This window comes from Xyrauchen texanus, chromosome 32, assembly GCF_025860055.1.
Source record: "Xyrauchen texanus isolate HMW12.3.18 chromosome 32, RBS_HiC_50CHRs, whole genome shotgun sequence".
Classification (NCBI taxonomy): domain Eukaryota; kingdom Metazoa; phylum Chordata; class Actinopteri; order Cypriniformes; family Catostomidae; genus Xyrauchen; species Xyrauchen texanus.
Genome location: NC_068307.1, coordinates 14,587,796 through 14,606,230, shown reverse-complemented (window position 1 = coordinate 14,606,230; position 18,435 = coordinate 14,587,796). Strand labels below are relative to the sequence as shown.

The 18,435-nt window shown below is 39.7% G+C and overlaps 1 protein-coding gene across 1 annotated transcript in view; it reads left to right on the top strand.

Annotated features, from left to right (window-relative positions):
- si:ch211-51h4.2 (uncharacterized) overlaps positions 1–18,435 on the top strand; it is a 163,924-nt gene that overhangs the window by 27,423 nt on the left and 118,066 nt on the right. The window contains exons 6-8 of the mRNA XM_052101126.1: positions 2,763–2,898; positions 6,982–7,047; positions 18,185–18,308. Coding sequence (XP_051957086.1) covers positions 2,763–2,898; positions 6,982–7,047; positions 18,185–18,308 — 326 coding nt within the window. The remainder of the gene's footprint in view (positions 1–2,762; positions 2,899–6,981; positions 7,048–18,184; positions 18,309–18,435) is intronic.

Genomic DNA, 18,435 nt, shown 5'->3' with positions numbered 1-18,435 from the left:
TGGAGCTCTTTAATTTAACAACAGCTGGATGGAAGAATTTAATTTCATATCCCGAAGCCATATCGACAATGCTCACGCCTTTTGTAATGTATATCACACTGATTTTAACATCGGACACGGTGGGAAAAATTACGTTACTCAGCACATTATATCACAACGGCACAATTTGTATATATTTAGCCTGCCTCTGCCATCCAGCACCCCACTTCCCCTCTCCCGGATTTGTGTACCCAAATGTTGACAGGCTGCATGTGTGACACGAGATTAAACAACTCGGGAATCACGACGTCGGAAAGTACCTCCTACTCTGTATCGAGGAAATTTATCAGATTTCTGAACCCTTTGTCCTCAACTATTGAGAACGGCTGGTCATCCAGGGCCATGAATTCCATAATTTTCCTCGTAATTGCTTTGGTCTTTTCGCTGCTCATACCAAGGAGTGATAGGAGAGGCTATCGAACTTTATGTATTCTTCACTCACAGTGAAGATCTTCCAAGCCAATGACATGTTTACGTGCGGCTGTGACGTTATAGCCTGCGCCGCTGGCAACAAAACGGACCGGCTTGGAATCGGAAAGACGTGAGGCTGACCGGCCAGTCACCGGTCCGGGCCAAGCATGCGGAGAATCGGCTAATTCCGGTCCCTGGCCGGTCGATCAGTGCATCTCTAAACAAAATGGTAGCCTAGTTTCCATCCACTTTTTGTACTGTTGATCTTCTTTCCTCAGAAACAGAGCTGTACATGTTGCTCAACCCCCTCCTCCAGTCATCATACTAGAGCCCCTGTCGAAGGAGGAGTCAATGCAGAGTGGGAGCACTCAGCTATCTCCAGAGGAACGACAACGACTGTGAGCTTGTCGGGATGAGAGGACTAACCAAGACCTTGAGAGGGTCCTGCGCTGCGTGGCGTCTCGGAACCGTCAACTTGGAGTTCAAAATGAACTTGGGTCGAGTACACGCACAATTCCCTTCCCTTCTCATCTACGGGTCTCACACCCTTCCAATGCTGTTTAGGCTATCACCCCCCATTGTTTTCATACCAAGAACCCAACGCTGTTGTTCCATCCGTGCATGCGTCTGTTCAGAGGTGCCGATGAACCTGGAGGATCACCAGGGAAGCCTTAATTCATACTGGCATTCGGAACAAGGTGTCAGCAGACTGTCATCGTACTAGGCTCCGGTGTGTGATCAGAAGGTTTGGTTGTCATGATATTCCACTTAGACGTCCCTCACGTAAGCTGGGACCTACAGTTTTTGGACCGTTTACTATCTCTAAGGTGCTTAGTCCCTTCCCAGCTTAAAAGAATTTACCCTTTCTTTCACATCTTTAAGATCAAACCTGTTGTTCGCTCCCCCCTTCATCCTTACACCTCTGTTCCTCCGCCCCCTCGTCTGACTGTTGGGCCCCGGTCTTCACGGTCAGACATATTTTGGATGTGAGGCAGAGGTTTCCAGTATCTGGTAGATTGGGAGGGATCCTTTGTGTTTTCCTTTGCTGCATGGCCGGCGTGATTAGCGTTTCCTAGGTAACGCTCATTCAAGCAGCTCATGAGGCAATCATCTCCACCTCCCCTTATTACTTTGTCTGTTTAACCTCTTTCTTGTGTCTAGTAGATCAACTGATTTTTTTGTGAGTCTCTGATGCTCAGTCAATCCTGCCAGCCAGTTCTGTTTAGTATTTTTTGTCTTCTTTGTTTTCTTGCCTAGACTTATCCAGTCGGATATATCTCTCACCCAGTGATCTGTTTTCTCCAATTATCCTGTGGACTGTGTATCTCATCTCCCTGTTTATTATTCTCTCCTACTACCCTGTCTGCTGGTCTTCAATTGCCACCCAGGTGTCCTCCAACATCCCATCTGGCATTGCGAACTGTGCTGAACATTACATTCATGTCTGTTGTTTTGCTGTGTGTGTTCTATAAAGACTGGTCATTGTATGTTCCTCCTGTGTTTAAGTCTTCCATCTACACCCGACTTGACAAACATCGGTTGGCCATTATTTTTTTGACATTGTGCTGTTTCATGAATTGTTTTGTGCTTTTTAATTGTTTTGTTGTTTTTGATTTTATGGCAGGTAACTTAGCCTATATAGTGTGTCAACATGCCCAACTGTAGGAGGAAATCTTTTCCTGAGCAATAACAGTGGACATGTTCAGTAGTGTTTTTTTTTTTGTTGTTTTTTTTGTAGCTAAGATTATGGTATGTGCCTAGCCCCAGTATCACCTATAAACTTTGTGTGTCCCCTCCCTCGTGCTCTCCTACTCTCTGTGTTTTCCTCTTGTACTTGTACAACTCTTGTTGTACAACATTGAGACTGTTGCATACCAGCATACAAAAAAAGCTACCTTACAAAGGGAGTGATATATGATAACTACTGTGTGTGAGTGATGATGTCTCAGAGTGTTTCTATGCCCAGTGGCCTGATGGGGTGTGGATGTGTATACATTTTTTATGCTGATTTTCTTCGTCACTGCTGCACTTTTCTCTTATCTCTGCCCATTTTCATCTCACTCCTCTTTCTTCCCTGTTTCTCACATTTATTTCTCCTCCAATTCATAATTTCTCACATGAAAGTCATACAGTGGCATTGTGTGGTAGCTTTATAGCAGAAATTTGCGTCATTGAGTGATGTGTGGCACATTGGTGGGGTTGAAGGATGATTCCTCTCATCTGTTGCAGACACGGGGCCTGACAAAACCCCATTCGTTCTGGCTCACAGATGTGCAATGCTAAAACATGTTCCTCTGTGTTTCTCACTGTAGATATGGGTCTTCTGCAGAGGGACACAACAGCACAGAGGCAAGAGGAGGAGCTCCAGCCAAATCTGCACATGCTGGGAGTTCTGTTCCTGGGCAAGCACACCAGCCGTGCCTTCAACTTTGTTCTCCTCTTTCAATTGTGAGTCTCTCTTATTCAGTAATTAATTAAAAGCCCTGCAAAACACCAAAAGATTAATCCCTGGCATGGGATTTTGTTTAGCTTGTGTCCCTGCAAGGCTGCTTACAAGCTTTACCAGCACAACCTCTTTGGACAAACAGTTTTGACAGAAAGGTCATGCTAGCCAGCACCAAAACATCCTGGACAGCATAGAAATTCAGGAATTGCATTTTTACATAAAAAAATATGTATTTGGCAGATTCTTTTATATAAAGAAAGTTAGAGTGCATTCAGATTACATAGTTTATCAGCAAGGAGTTTTTTACTGGGAAAACTCAAATAAAATACCTAAATTAACTAAAAAAGTATATTAACAAAAACTCACTTAGTCATAACTCACTCATCATAATGTTGTTCCAAAGCCATATGACTTGTTTTCGTCTTTGGAATATATAATATATAATAATATTTATGTCCTTTTTTACTATAAATCTCCACTGAAAGTGAATGTGAAAGAGGAGATTTATAATAAAAAAGGATTGAAATATTAATAAAATTATTAATTGGAGCTTCAAAGTTCAGGCCACCATTCACATGTAATGAAAGGGCCTACAGAGCTGAACTATTATTCTAAAAATCTTTGTTTGTGTTCATCTGGGATGGCATGAAAGTGAGTAAATGATGAGAGCATTTTCAGATTTGGGTGAACTATCACTTTTACCCGAACGTTAGCTTCAGTCAACTTTCATTGCATCTTTTTCCCATACAATAAGACAAATAAATGATGATTGTGGTTAACAAATTGCCTTATAACTCCTTACATCCATTTTGGGTATACAAACTAATCACACTTATTTAATTATTCACCTTTCAGTTTTTCTCTCATTTCCCTCCCAGGGATGCCATGCAAATAGGGAATGCAATGTTAGACACCATCCAGTTGTATAGGATCACTCTGAATTGACTATACACAACTTATAGACTTGAAATTTTGCAGATTTTGTTCCATTGTGATTTTGGCCTTGTGAGCTTGTATTATGTGTGAACTGGCTAAAAGTCAAAAGCAATTTTTGTGCCCTGAGGTAAACGGACAAGATCATAAATAAATAAATATATATATATACAAATGTATGTGTACCAATCCTAAATGCAAATACTTACCGTTGCCCTTAAATGTATTTGTACACTAATGCCACACCAAGTGGAATTGATTTTAAAGACAGATAGCACAAACACACTTTTCAAGCAAAACATTTCTCAAAAAAAAAAAATGTTTCGAATGAAAAAACATTATGTTCTTCAAAATAAAGAGAAAAAAGTATTTGTTTTCAAAGTTTGCTGAGCATTTGTATAGTTAATATAATGAACTACAACTGTGGTTACTCTGCTAGGACACCTATGTGAACTTGAGGGGAACTTATTTTACACATCCACTGTTTGCAGATGCCACTTAGTTTAATATTTAGTTTCTAATGCAATTAAATTCATACATTTATAAAAGTCTAAATATTTTTAGGGCCACTGTACATATCTTCTGTACAACTACTGTACATGATGGATGGATGAATACATAAGATAATGCAAAATATGATGATTTGTAGACAGAAAGATAAAAAAGTGGTAAATGTAAAATACTTGTTTATTCATTCAGCCGCAGGAGACAATATGTTTTATAACATCAAAAATTGTTTGTACTCTGCACTTGCCAAATTATGTTATTATACAAGGTATTTAAGTTCATTAATTTGTCTTTCTCATTGCCTTCCTGTTTTTCTTTCTATTATTATTTCTTAATAACAATGATAGATGTTTTTATTAAAGGCTGAATGCTATACTGCTTGAAAACAACAAGCTAAAACACAATAATGCAGCCCAATTATGATGCAATTGTACAATCTTTTTTCTGCTTGGTCCCTGGACAACTTATAAGCCAGGGCCATGTGACCTCTCAGGTTGATGTTTTCATTTCATGGTTTGCTATGAAGCCAATTCTATTAAGATTACTCTCATAAACAAATCAGAACAAAGCTCAACTAAAATTTCACTGGACCCCTCGCTGGATCTGAGCATTAAGTAGGTTTTTAATCACTGCTGTTGTCTCTAGACTGTCATGAATTGAAGTGTTATTTATGTGTGAAATGTCAGTTCTATTTTACCTATGGCAGGGATTTTCAATAGTATTCAATTTCCATACTTAAATAAAAGTACAGATATCACACAAATGATATCTGTATCCTCTGGGGTCGATGGATGTTGTCATCATTAGAGCGGCACAGTGGTTGTGAAACACTGATATACAGGTACATACAATGTGGAATGATCGCTGACTGTGCTTCCAGATTTCTTTGTTTTAAAGCTGCCCGTAACTACTTCTCTAGGATCAGTTTGCATCCGGAGTGCTCTGTGTTAAAGCATTTAACATTCAACATTCATTTGTGTGAAAGGCATGTGTAAATACATGCTGCAAAAAAAATCAGTAAATGCGTTTAGGCAGAGTGATTATAAGACTTGCCTTCCACAGGCCATGGCATGATATACAGGGTGAAATACTTGCTCAATTCACCGACTGGCCGAACTGCTTCGTGTTACAGCTCACTTTAACTGAGAGAATGGGATGAGAAAAGCTGACTCCGGATCAGCGGCTGTGAGCAATGTACAGTATCTGTTTGTTTATTATATTATTTTGACATGAGTATTGGACAGTAGCTAGCATGACCTGTAATGTCTCTACATATCTCTTGTATTTGTATTGAATGCACAACAGAAGAGATAGTGGCAGTGAGAAAAAAGTAACGCAAAAGTAACGTAACTCTTTACTTTCCATAAAAAGTAACTTTTTAATTAATTGAGTTACTTTGAGTAATACAATATTCTAATGAGTTACTTTTAAAAGTAACTTTACCCAACACTGGTCATGGGTTTAGGAGCTACATTTGGCATTAAAATGCTTCATGAATTACACTTAGATGAACATTTTACAAGTCCTAAAATTAGGAGTGACACGCCCCTCATTTTTTTAAAGTTGCTCCCAAATATTTGTGTTAGGAGCTACTGTTAGCCTTAATATTTTTTGTGAATACTGGGCCAGATTTTACAAAATTAGGTTCTCCCTGTTCCCCAGTATTTTTATCTATTTCTTAACTTTTACTCTAAAGTTTTCTAGTACTCTTGAAAGGCTTTAAACTGTGTTTTAACAAGCATAAATCAAACATATTTGTTCTGTGTCCTGTATGGATGATATTACAAAACGTAATATAGATTCCAGAATTACTGTGTAAAATAAGGGCATCAGTGGTCATTTACTGAGAAAGGCTTCGACACTTAACAGGAAATCACTTGTTACACTACAATGCATGCTTGCTCGTGCAATTAAATGGAATAAGGCAATGTTATCAGCATTTACACAGGTTTGGCTAACACATATCCAATTGATTTTCTCTTAATTGTGTTCAAGAGGCTCAACACTTGATCAATGTGCTTGCATGACATATTCTGGTGTCTTAACAGTCAAATAACTACAGATTCACACAGCATTGTCCTGTATGGTGATAAAAGTCAAGGTCTCTCTTTCACTCTCTCTCTCTCTCTCTCACTCTCTCTCTCACTCTTCATCTTACTATTAGATCTGATCACTATATCTGATAAAGCACTCAAAGATCCAACATGTTGGACAGAATTTGTAAAAATGGGGTATATTTTTGGTAACACTTTATAATAAAGTTATAACAGTAGTTAACACAATAGTTAACATTAACAGTGAACAATACTTTTACAGTATTTATTGATCTTGGTGATCAATTAATATTTCTACATATACTAATACATTTTTAGATGTATTATCAAGTAATACATCAATAGTATTACTTAATAATACCTAATGCACTTATGTTAACATACAGCATAAAACCTTAATAAAACATGCTACAGAGTTTTTATTTGTGAACATCAAATATCCGTCTTTGTCCACTTTCATTGAGTTAAATCTCTAGAAGATGAGTTTCCTGCTTTATTCCCCTCTGCCTAAGATCCTCAAAAAAGAGAAAGTCAGTGATAGAGACAGTCATTATTGTAATGAGTGCTGATAACAAACTTTGTCTTCAACAGTGTGTCTATTGGAATCAGTTACGTCTTGGCAGGAAGTGAGGCCTATGCTGCACTTTTTCATACCAGGTAAGCTGGTATACTGAATTCTATTAATTTTAGATCATGTTGGAAGGGAGACAAAAGCCTGCATTGAGATTAAAAAGAGAGACAACAGTGAGTGTGTGTGTCTCATTGAATATCCCTTATTTCCCTTGGAAATAAGTCAGATTTTGGAAGTAAAATGGGGTTCATTAGCAGTTTGTCTTACTGCTTCAGTTATCTCAAAGAAAGGAAACAATTCAATCACTTTGTTTATTCTCAAGATGTTTAATTTTAAACCCAGAGCTTATACACTGTGCTTGTCTTAAAATCATGAGGAATGCTCATAAATGCAATTGAGGCTGGAAATACATTCATTACATTTTGCCCATGGGTTTTTTGATCTCCTAACGCTTCTCTCTGTGAAAATTACAGGCACATTTCTTCTCTGTGATGTATTATAAAAGGACCAAACAGAACAGCTTTTGATAACTGGAAAGTTGTTGAATATACAGTATGTAGTCAGCATCTTTTGGCACAGTTTCGCCTTGTTTGCCTTGTAAAAGTTTTAAATTCTTCAGTTTTTTGCAGGAAATTATTGGGGACACATCGAGACACAACACAGTTCAAACTAGATATAATGTCACCTAAATAGTATTGAACCGCTACTCTGATAGACTGTAAAAGAGATAGATTGCTAGCTAAAGCTTCACCAAACGAAATAGCAAAACTAATGCAGGGTTCCTGTGGATCCTTAAAAAGACTTAAAAGGTCTTAAATTAATTTGTCAAAAATGTAAGGTCATACAAAGTCTTAAATGTCTTAAATGATACAACAAAAGTCTTAATTGTCATTTAAAGAGGTCTTAAATTTGTGAGCAGAAAGACAGGAAACGTGATATGACCTAATGTGATTATCAAACTTCAAAAGAATACGATAAATAAATGTATGCGCTGCGTTCACAATCATTAGGCCATATTGGAAATTTATGACAAGTGATCACTAATGTTCAATCGTTGATGATGATATAGCGTTGATGAAATAGAACAATGTTTACTTTTAATTGTTTATATTGTAATACGTTATAGATTATTGTAGGAGTGCACATTTTATTTCCCTTATGTGTTTGAATAAGCAGCTGGAAGCAGTGAAGAGTCCCCAGTGTATTTCAGCTTTTAAATTTAAAAGTTCCACACTATGAATCAAATCTTTTTCTAAAAAGAATAAAAGCAAAACTGCGAAATTTGCCTACCACAGAGGAGCATTTTTTCTCTCTCTCTCAAAGTCAGGACATCATTATTATTTCCATTGCTCCAATACCACTCCATTACAAGCATAGGCTAACATTTACAAGAAAGATGGATTTTGTCAAAATAATAAGAGGCCTATAATAAGACAGCTTGATCACAAATACCGAATATTACAGATGTTGAGAATGAACGTGAGTGCGGGAGGTAGCCTACAGTAATAATGAGCTTCCACAAGCAAATGTTCATTGTGGAAATAAAAAGACTTGTGGCATGAAAAATTACAAACTTTTCCGTTCACGCTGGTGAAAATAAAAAAGGTGGGTTATAGTACGTCTTTCTCCTCTTTTAGATCAGTAACCTATAGCTGCAAAAAATTTCTAAAATTCATAAAGGCTGATAATATATTGCGCTTGTAAAGTCCCTATGGATGATGCACAAGCATGACAATTGTGTCCAATTATAGATAATTGTATCCAACTGTATTTGCTGATTTAGATTAAAACATCCTATAAATACTTACCAGTGATGTGAATCTTAACTAAAGACAGACATTTAAAGTAAATTATTACAAGTAAAATATTGTCATTAAAATAAAGTTGTACAGAAGGTGCATGATAAATGTAAAGAAAAAAGTGTTAAGATTATGCAATCATTTTGTCAGCTCTGTATTTATTTAATTTGGTGAGTAATGCTTTCACATTGCTGACGTGTTACACTTTTCTCCAAGTTTTTTCTTTTTATTAATTACAATTATTTATATAAAATGAAAAGAAGAAAAAACATTGAAAGAGATTGAGTAGAGTGATAACTGGGCACAAAATGGTGCTATGGTGCAGACACGGAGCAGGTTTCTTTTGGGTGCGAGAGAGGAGAGGAATATCTCATCTGGCCATCGTAATAGCAGTCACTCTACGTGGCTGCGATGCTAAATTTCAGAAGAATTTCACAAAGGCTATTAATCGACCGTCTGTGAACATGTCACACTGAACATTGTAGGATTGCCGATTTTGCCCTGCGACGAGAGAAATCCTTTAGGATTCCCGAAATTTGTCAGAAGGCAGAATAATGGCCAAAATCATAAAGTGTGCACCCTCCTTTAGAGCACATTGGGAATTGGGCATTCCAAATTGGGGAGAAAAATGGGAGAAAAAAATAAATAAAAAAAATGTATTAATGCTTCCGATTTTAAAAACTATTGGCAGATTAATTGCCTTTCTTTCAACTCATTATCGTATCAGCAAAATCTAATATTGGTCAACCTCTAATTTAAATTGATTTATATAATGGTACATAAACCAATTTTAAAATGATATAATGTAGATGTGAAAAACATGTCTTGAGGATTTGAAACTTGCATATAGCCTACTCTGTTTTACTGATAAGCAATATTAAGGCCATGTTGAATGTGTGCCCCTGCCTGTTTAAGTAAGAGTCTGTGATACATTATTTATTTTGAAATTGTGTGAGTTTGTTTTAGTATGGGGATACAGTATTCATTTAATTTCTTTAGGTCTTGAAAAAGGTAGCATCCTTGTAATGCCAGTTTTCAAACAGGTTTTCTGAACACTCCCAAATCTGTTGTTGGTTGGACAAACAAATAGTCCCACCCTAAACTCACACCATTGGTTGAGACAATGTTGCTGTGTTGAGTTGGTTGGGATTCTCGAACAAAAAGTACATGTTTTGAAAGCACCACAGAGCCACAGTGTTTACATTTTATGGGGGAATCAAAATATGAATACTAATAGTTGCTTGCTAATAGCAGACTCTTCATATTAAGTTGGATGAGGAGAAAGTATTTAACCTTGAAAAAAATAAACAATTAATCTTTTATTGTTTTGTTATTGAAGCATTAATATCGCTCTCTTATTCACTCAAGTGCCTGAAAAGGTCTGAGAAACTTCATGTGTGCATTAGTATTCAGTTGGAGAACAGGAAGTAAACATGAAAAATTGAATAAGCAGACATGGGATCCTCTCCAAATGCAGCATACGGTGTCAAAATTCAATTAAGGAATGGCTATAATTGCTACCTGCTTGAGTTTTGCAATTTTTTTTTTATATTTAGTGGCACTTTTAATTTCTAATGCCTCTGTCATTTTTATATTTTTTATATATTTATTCTAACAAAATTTTTATTTATTTTGAATAACAATTAATCACTTAAAATGGTACTGTAAACAAGTATTTATGGGATATAAACCACCATCTATCCAAAGCCTAGTTTTGATATGATCCTTGCTTTCAGAGAGTAGCTGTATTCTTTGCCCTTGAGATACTTGAACATTTTAACCTAACCGTTTTTCATTTTAATTAAAACGCACTACGCTTCTTCAAAAATACCCACTCGAGACAATTTCAGTATGAAAAAGGATTATCATTCAGTGCTTTATGTGAAGAAGGAAATCAATTTATCTTGTATATTTCTAAACCTAGTACTTTCAACACCCCCTTACAAAAATAATGAATCTCCATATTTAAAGTTAAATAACCTACTGGCACTTTGAGAAAGAATATCATCGGGATAAAAGTTTAGGCTTTACAGTGATCATGCTTAAGGTGTACTTTTTAAAGAAGTCATGAGAACAGAGTTTATATGAACAAATACATGAAGATAAAGCTCAGTTTGTTTAGTCTTGAAAGTTTAAATGCTTAAAGGTGGAGTTCACCCAAAAATGAAAATTCTGTCATCATTTACTCACCCTAATGAGTCCCAAACCACTGTAACCTTCTGCCAAAGTTCTGAAATGGACTACAAAAATGGTGTGATGACACCCCTATGATTCTCACCTGTCTCGTGACCAAACGTCATAGAAGTCATTGGTGACTTATTTGATTTTAGTGACACAGTATCGCTGTAAGGCCTCAGAATTTATTTGACTTGGAAAATAGTGCTCAAGTTGAATGCACTTCTTAATGGTACATTCATCAGCATCTATTTGTGTTCCACCTAAAAATGTAATCATACAGGTTTGGAATAATGTGAGGGTGATTAAATGATTACAGAATTGTCATTTTTTGGGTGAACAATCCCTTTAAGACCTTATAGGATTACACCAAACCAACTGATTTCTATTCAGTTTTTTTTTTTTTCTAAATATAATAATTATGGGCTAAATAGTTCTCTCACTTAACTTTGGGGAGATGGAGCAGCTATATTTCAGACCATCAAAAGGAGTCATGGTTCATGTCTCAGCTGAAGATGTTGGGATGGTGAGGTGGGTGTCACAGCATGCAAGGAGTGGGAGTGGGGTGTCACAGACAAATGTGTGCTGTCAGCACTCCCATATGGGACAGGATACCATCACTCCATCTTTTTCATTCTTGCACTCATTCTCTCTCACATACATCCTCCCTCACATTAGCAGCTTTTAGGCTTGCGTCATAAGGCGAATCCATTCCCACAATCCTTTAGGGGCACCTCAGTGGCAAATCCACCCAAGTAAACATTGTAATGAAGTTAAAAAAACATAATTGAACATAGAGATGAGGTGTATTGAATATAAATGTTATCTTTTTTCAGAGAACCATTGGCCGGCAAAGGTGACAAATGGATGAAAATAGATTTGGTCAGCCAGTGAAGGCAGAAGCTTGAATCTTAAATATCACAGGGTATTATCAATATGTTAGAATTATTATAAATGGATAAAAAGTTGGATATTCATTGATACATTGAGGTGAATTCCTTTGTAGCCGTTATTTAACCTGCAAGGCTAACTCAAGTCGACTTTATCTCATTAAAAGGGAAGTTCTGACTGATTGGTAACTCAGAATGCATTTGATTCACTGAGAATCTTTTGTGTTTTCCACAGACAAATATCCCATCATAGAAATGTCTTTATCTAAGAGTGCCATTTCACCAAATCTGCAGTAAAAAAATTTGAATTCCAACATTATCACATAGGAAATCAACAAGTTGTAACCCCTGTCTGTTGAGTTACTGACAAGCAGCACCTACCATCATTTTTTTTTGCATAAGTTACATTTATGAAATGTTTATGGTGTGACTGATTTGCACATTACACCAGCCGCATCAGAGAAACGGGTTCTCGTCTTGCTTTCTAAATAGGAAGTAGTCCTGTTCACAATGAAGAGTGTGATTCGGAGGTTGCATTTGACCTCTTAGATTTCTACTTTGCTGACGGTTAGGGTTGGGGTTGGTGGAAGAGTTAATAAAACGTGCAATACTCTCAATGTATTAAATAATTTATAACTAAAAACATCTCATTTTACAACTCACTTTTGGCACCCCTCTGTGTACATTTCACTTGGAAACTGGATGTCACATGCCTATACGTTCAACAACAATTTTCACTTTGGCCACTGGGGACAGTGTTTTGAATTTCGGTAAACACAGACCGAGTTCAGCTGAAAAACTTTCAACCTACTGTCGCTGAATTAACTGTGGGATCAGTTTGCGAATATACCAAACACACAGGCACATTTATACATGCTGTATTTCAGCACAAAAACCGGTTTATTTATTTTTCTTGTCATTCTTTTCAGCACAAACACACATCCTTTCAAGGTAAATTTGGCTTATTATAGATTTTGCCTTATTCGCAAAAGTCACAAATTCTCACTCTCGCTAATTCTTTTAGTAAATCAGAAACTAAAAGAGTTCAGACAGCTTGCACAAATATACCTTGCTATCAGTGGGCACAATTCATTCTCAGTAAATTTCCTCAATCTTTTTATTATGTATTTTGAAATAAAAGACACAACTTTTACCAAAGTGTTCTTTTCTGTTCTAGTCAGTATTCTTAATCATATTAAACTTCCACTTGCCCTGCACTTATTTTTTCCATAATATTAACAGGCGTACAAGATATTGTTTGAATGGATTTTGATCTGTAGAAAATTTCTGTTCCTCGTAACCTGTACCACATCGATAGCTGAACGCTTCATTAAGAACACATCATAGGCAGACCGAAGGAGGTGAGAGAGAGAGAGAGAGAGAGAGAGAGAGAGAGAGAGAGAGAGAGAGAGTGTCCTGCAAGCACAAATCAATAGGTTATTTAAGCCCTTTTAGAGTATTCCGCATTCTCTTAATCCATTATAAAATCCCATATGTATCCTTAGGATATGGTGGTTTATCTGAATCAAATTCATAAAAAAGTTTGCTTTGTGACATTAGAATTTGATATCTGTCCATTAAAATAGATAAGAATGTTAGTATCTTATTAAATAGATACACTGTACAAAAATGTATTTGTAAAAAATTACATTTAAGTTAAAATAAGGTGACCGTGTTTCAGGCTTTACGGGATGTCATTTTGATGCCGTATATTTTACAGTTCACTTTATATTATTAAGTTATATAATACTATAATGTATAATGGAACAATAAAAGTCTGCTTTTCACTTTAAAATGTATTGTGAATCACCATAGTAACTACAAAAGACCAGATGTTGACTTAAGTTCATCAAGAGTGGCCCTTCCAGGAGCAATAATTTATACAAATGTTGAGACATTGCAGGGTGTACCAATGTGATAATATTTTCACCTATGTATTAGTCACTCAAAGTCACTATGTCTTAATATGTGTGTATTTTAGGTTATGCTGAAATTGTCATGGTTACTGTCGTAACCTCCATTCCCCGAGGGAGTGAACGAGAAGTTGTGTCAAATGAATTGACAAAGGTGTCTCCCTTGGACGCTGAATCGTACCTCTGAACCTGAGAATAGGCCAATGTCAAGTTGGCAGACAGAATTTGCATGCCCAGTGAATGCCAGTCAGGATTTTGCACTGAGGAGCCGAAAATGAAGCACAGCCATTTACAGAGCTAGGTCTAGTGCTGTGGCAGGAGGTACACAACGTCTCGTTCCCTCCCTCGGGGAACGGAGGTTACGACAGTAACAGTAACCATGACATTCCCCTTCTGTCACTCACTCTACATTGTGTCGAATGATGTGACACAAGGGGTCCATAAAAAGCACCATGCACTGACCGTGTTACGTGACTGTCGAAACAAGCTATTGCATGCTGGAGGCGCCTGTGCCAGCTGCACGTTTCCCGCACCCCAGTGGGGAGAAGAAGGTGTTACATGCCTAGCATGAGAGCAAGCCCAGCAGCCGTGACCTCTCTAACTATGTCTCTCACATAGGACGTAAAGTGACTGGGGCTTAAGTCGAGGAAGGTGGTCTTTCCCCGGGAGAGAGCAGGAGATAAAAGTCACGGCTGGTTCCAAAGGAGGAGATGGCGGCCGAGTTGTGACATATGACAAGAGTGCACGCCGCCCTGGCGATTTATGTATGCTAATGTTGCGGTGCTGTCTGAACGGACCAAGACGTGCTTGCCTCGGATTAGTGGGAGAAACTTCCATATGGCAAGAATTACAGCCATAAACTCTAGGCAATTGATGTGCCAACGCTGCCGGAGTCCTTTCCAGGGGCCAGCGGCAGCATGCCCATTGCACACGGTGCCCCAACCATGTCGAGAGGTGTCTGTGGTTACCACGACACATCTGGACACCTGCTGCAGGGGGACTCCGGTCCTCAGAAAGCAGAGGTCTGTCCAAGGGTTGAAAGTCTGACGGCAGGAAGGGGTAATTGTCACACAGTGTGTGCCGTGGCGCCATGCCAATCTTGGGACTCGATTCTGTAGCCAGTGCTGTAGCTGTCTCATATGCATCAACCCGAGTGGCGCGACCACAGCTGAGGATGCCATATGCCCCAAGAGCCTCTGGAATTGTTTTAGAGGAACCGCTGTGCCGGGCTCAAAGCAAGCGACCTTCGTGAAGACGCGAGGGGACAGGAACAGGCCGAAGGGGAGGACCTTGTACTGATACGCCTGGCCGTCGAACGCAAACCGTAAAAAGGGTCTGTGTCGTGGCAGAATGGAGACGTGGAAGTACGCGTCCTTCATGTTTACTGCCGCAAACCAATCTAGCTGTCGAACGCAGGTGAGAACCTGTTTCTGCATGAGCATTTTGAACGGGAGTCTGTGCAAGGTCCAAGATTGGTCGCAACCCTCCACTTTTCTTGGGTACGATGAAGGGCTGTTGAAACCCTTCTTCATCTCGGCTGGAGGGATCTCTGCTCGTAAGGCAATGGCTTGTTGGCCACGCACAAGAGTGGAGCGAATACTGCTGAAACAAGAAAGACTGAATTGCGTTGCTGAGTCGGATGGTCCTGGCCAACCAGCACGACGGATTGGGAAGTGAGAGCCACGCATCCAAACTCCGTGCAAGGGGCACTAACGGGACGATCGTTTTTGACGTACCAGGCGGGGCTTCGAGGTGGGGAGCAGGTAATAATGCGTTGGGAGGCAAAAGAGCGTCCCGAGGCTTGGGTGCTGAGAAAAGACTCAAAGCACTTACCTTGCTCCGCGCACTCGGCAGGGGGCTGGCTAGAGACTGAGGAAGCGGTCCTAAGGAGGCGTCTTCGGAACTCATCAGCGCTGGCCTGCCGTGGCTGAGCAGTCGCAGGGCCGGAGGCAAAGAAGTTGCGTCCGGGGGACCGGAACTGTAGAGTTCTAGGGCCAGGGTGCCGTGAAAACGGTGCGCACCGGCTGGATGACCCAGGGAGTGGGGAAATCGCTCTTTTATTATTACATGTTAGTACCGCAACCCAGAGAGGATGCAGCAAATGAAAATAAGGAAAACAAGGATTTTCCTCCCGGCCCTCCACCGGAGGACGGAGTGGTCTTGGTACCACCTCCATCATCATGATGTGAGAGATTGCCTCCATCTGCTTCTTCACCGCCGAGAACTGCTGGGCTAGGTCGTCGACAGTGTCACCAAAGAGGCCAAGCTGAGATGGGGGCGTTGAGAAACTTAGCCTTGTCAATGTCGCGCATCTCGACCATGTTCAGCCAAAGGTGGCGCTCCTGGACCACGACGGTTGCCATCGCCCGCCCGAGTGCCTGCGCTGTGACCTTCATGGCTCTGAGAGCAAGGTCGGTGGCAAAGCGCAGTTTCTGCAGCACATAGGGATAGGTGCAGATCTTTAAGTGCATTGGCTTGATGGACCTGCAGGAGAGCCATGGCATGCAGTGCGGAGGCAGCCTGTCCGGCGGTGCTGTAGGCTTTGGAGGTCAGCAATGACGTCGTCCTACAGGCTCTAGCGGGGAGAACTGGGCGGTCCCGCCAGGTGGCGGCATTCTCTGTGACCTCCGTGTACCCGCGGGCCGCTCCGCCATCCAGGGTTGTGAGAGCGGACGAACGAGGGGGTCGGTTACGGGCAGTGAAAGTTGCCCTCAACGACCGCGTCAGCTCGTCATGCACTTCCGGGAAGAATGGTACGGGGGGGGCGCGTGGCTATGAGCCGCGCCGGGCACTGAGGTACCAGTCGTCAAACCGCGAATGCTGTGGGGAGGACGGGGGGGTTCCAGTCCAAGCCCACGCTCACGGCAGCCCGGGAAAGCATGTCAGCCATCTGCGCGTCCGCCTCCAACTAGGTGGGCTGGCCTGAAGGCGGCAGCGCTGTTGAAATGCCCAGGGGCGTGAACTGCACAGCGTGCAGAGAGAGACGCCAGCTGGAAATGCGCCATGCGGATCCAACAGCAATGCTTCTCGCTGGTAGAGGTTAGTGGAACAGGAGTGAACTCAGCCGCTTGCTGCACAACCATTCGGCTCCGAAGAAAAATTCTGACTGGCATACGCTGACCCGTATGTCCGGGGCGGGGCATGCAAATTCTGTGTGCCAACTTGACATTGGCCTTTTCTCAGGTTCAGAGGTACGATTCGGCGTCCAAGGAAGACCCCTTGTGTCACTTCATTCCACACAATGTCGAGTGAGTGACAGAAGGGGAAGTAGGTTTTTTTAAATGTAAAAACAAACAATAAAAATCTTTCTCCTATCCCAGCTTAATATGCATAGACAACTACACTGTTAATATGCCATATGAAAGTTGATTTCTCTGACAAGTGTCTCTGTTCTATTAACACTTTTAAAAAAATATATATTTTTCGATCATCCTGATCAGTCCAACATAGTTTGGCTCAACCAGTGGGAGTGTTAAGGAAACAATACTTTTTGCAATTCTGTTTGGTGAAGCTACTGGCACAGAAATTAGACACTTCAGCATTAAAACTGATATAAATATATGAGGAAAAGTGTATATTTTAGATCCTAAAAATCAATAGATTAAAATACTTATCACGATTAATTCCGTGATTCCAAATATTTGAGGAAATTTTAGTTTATATGTTGTAGGCCTACATCATGATTTTAACTAATTTCAGCATTTAAATGAAGTTATCATATTTAAAGATAACTTATTTTAAATAATTTCCAGGCATCTTAAGCCATCTTGAGCAAGTGGGGTTGCTGAGGCCTCCTAAGGGTTCCTGGACTTCTGGTTGAGAGCCACTGCTATAACTGGTCAAAATGTATTTTCCTAAACTAAACAAAAAAAAAAAGAAAATGTAAGCAAAAATATGTAGTCGCTCAAAAAGAGGTCATGAAAGCAGCATGCATTATTTAAAGGAATTAGAAATATGCTTTTTAAAACCGTTTTAGATGCCATGTCACACAGCATGTCAACTACCCGTGTCCCTGTCCCATGCCCTCGAGTTTCTGTGTGATCATGCGTAATTCTTGACAGTGTTAGTCTTCTTAGAATATTTTTGCAATTCAAGCAGTGAAAGCTTTTGTGAAGTTCACTGTGTTACCGTGCACTCAATCTGACAGCGTTCTTATCAGATAGAGACAGACACTTCAAAACAATTACCTGCCCCCTGCTGTTTCCTCTAGAGAGTAGAAATCTGCCTATCCTCATTCAGAATGTGATTTAGAGACAATAAGACTAGGTTTTGTTGGGAAATTGTAAAGAATACATGTCTTAAAATTGTATTGTGCTGTTGTCATATCCTCTTGCTGCAGTCTATAATTTGGAGAGGTGGTGTTTTGTATTATTTGGTGTTAACTGAAGTTATAATTGAAAACAATGGGGGACAAGATGAATGTTTTCCTGATTTTTGCTTTTGCAGTCATGTCTACTTGATCCCTGCATTTACATGGACACTCTCATTGGGCATTCTCCTGGCCCAGGTTATCATTCAGCCAATAATGTCTCTGCTGACACTCCTCAAAGGAATCCTGTTGGTCATAACGGTAAGTGACAGATAATGGATGAATTGTATTCAGCAGTATTTTCCTTGCTTATGCAACACAGATGAATCTGTTTTGATTTGGATTATAAATTATACTTTCATATGGCTTTGTTTTTGCGCTGACTTAT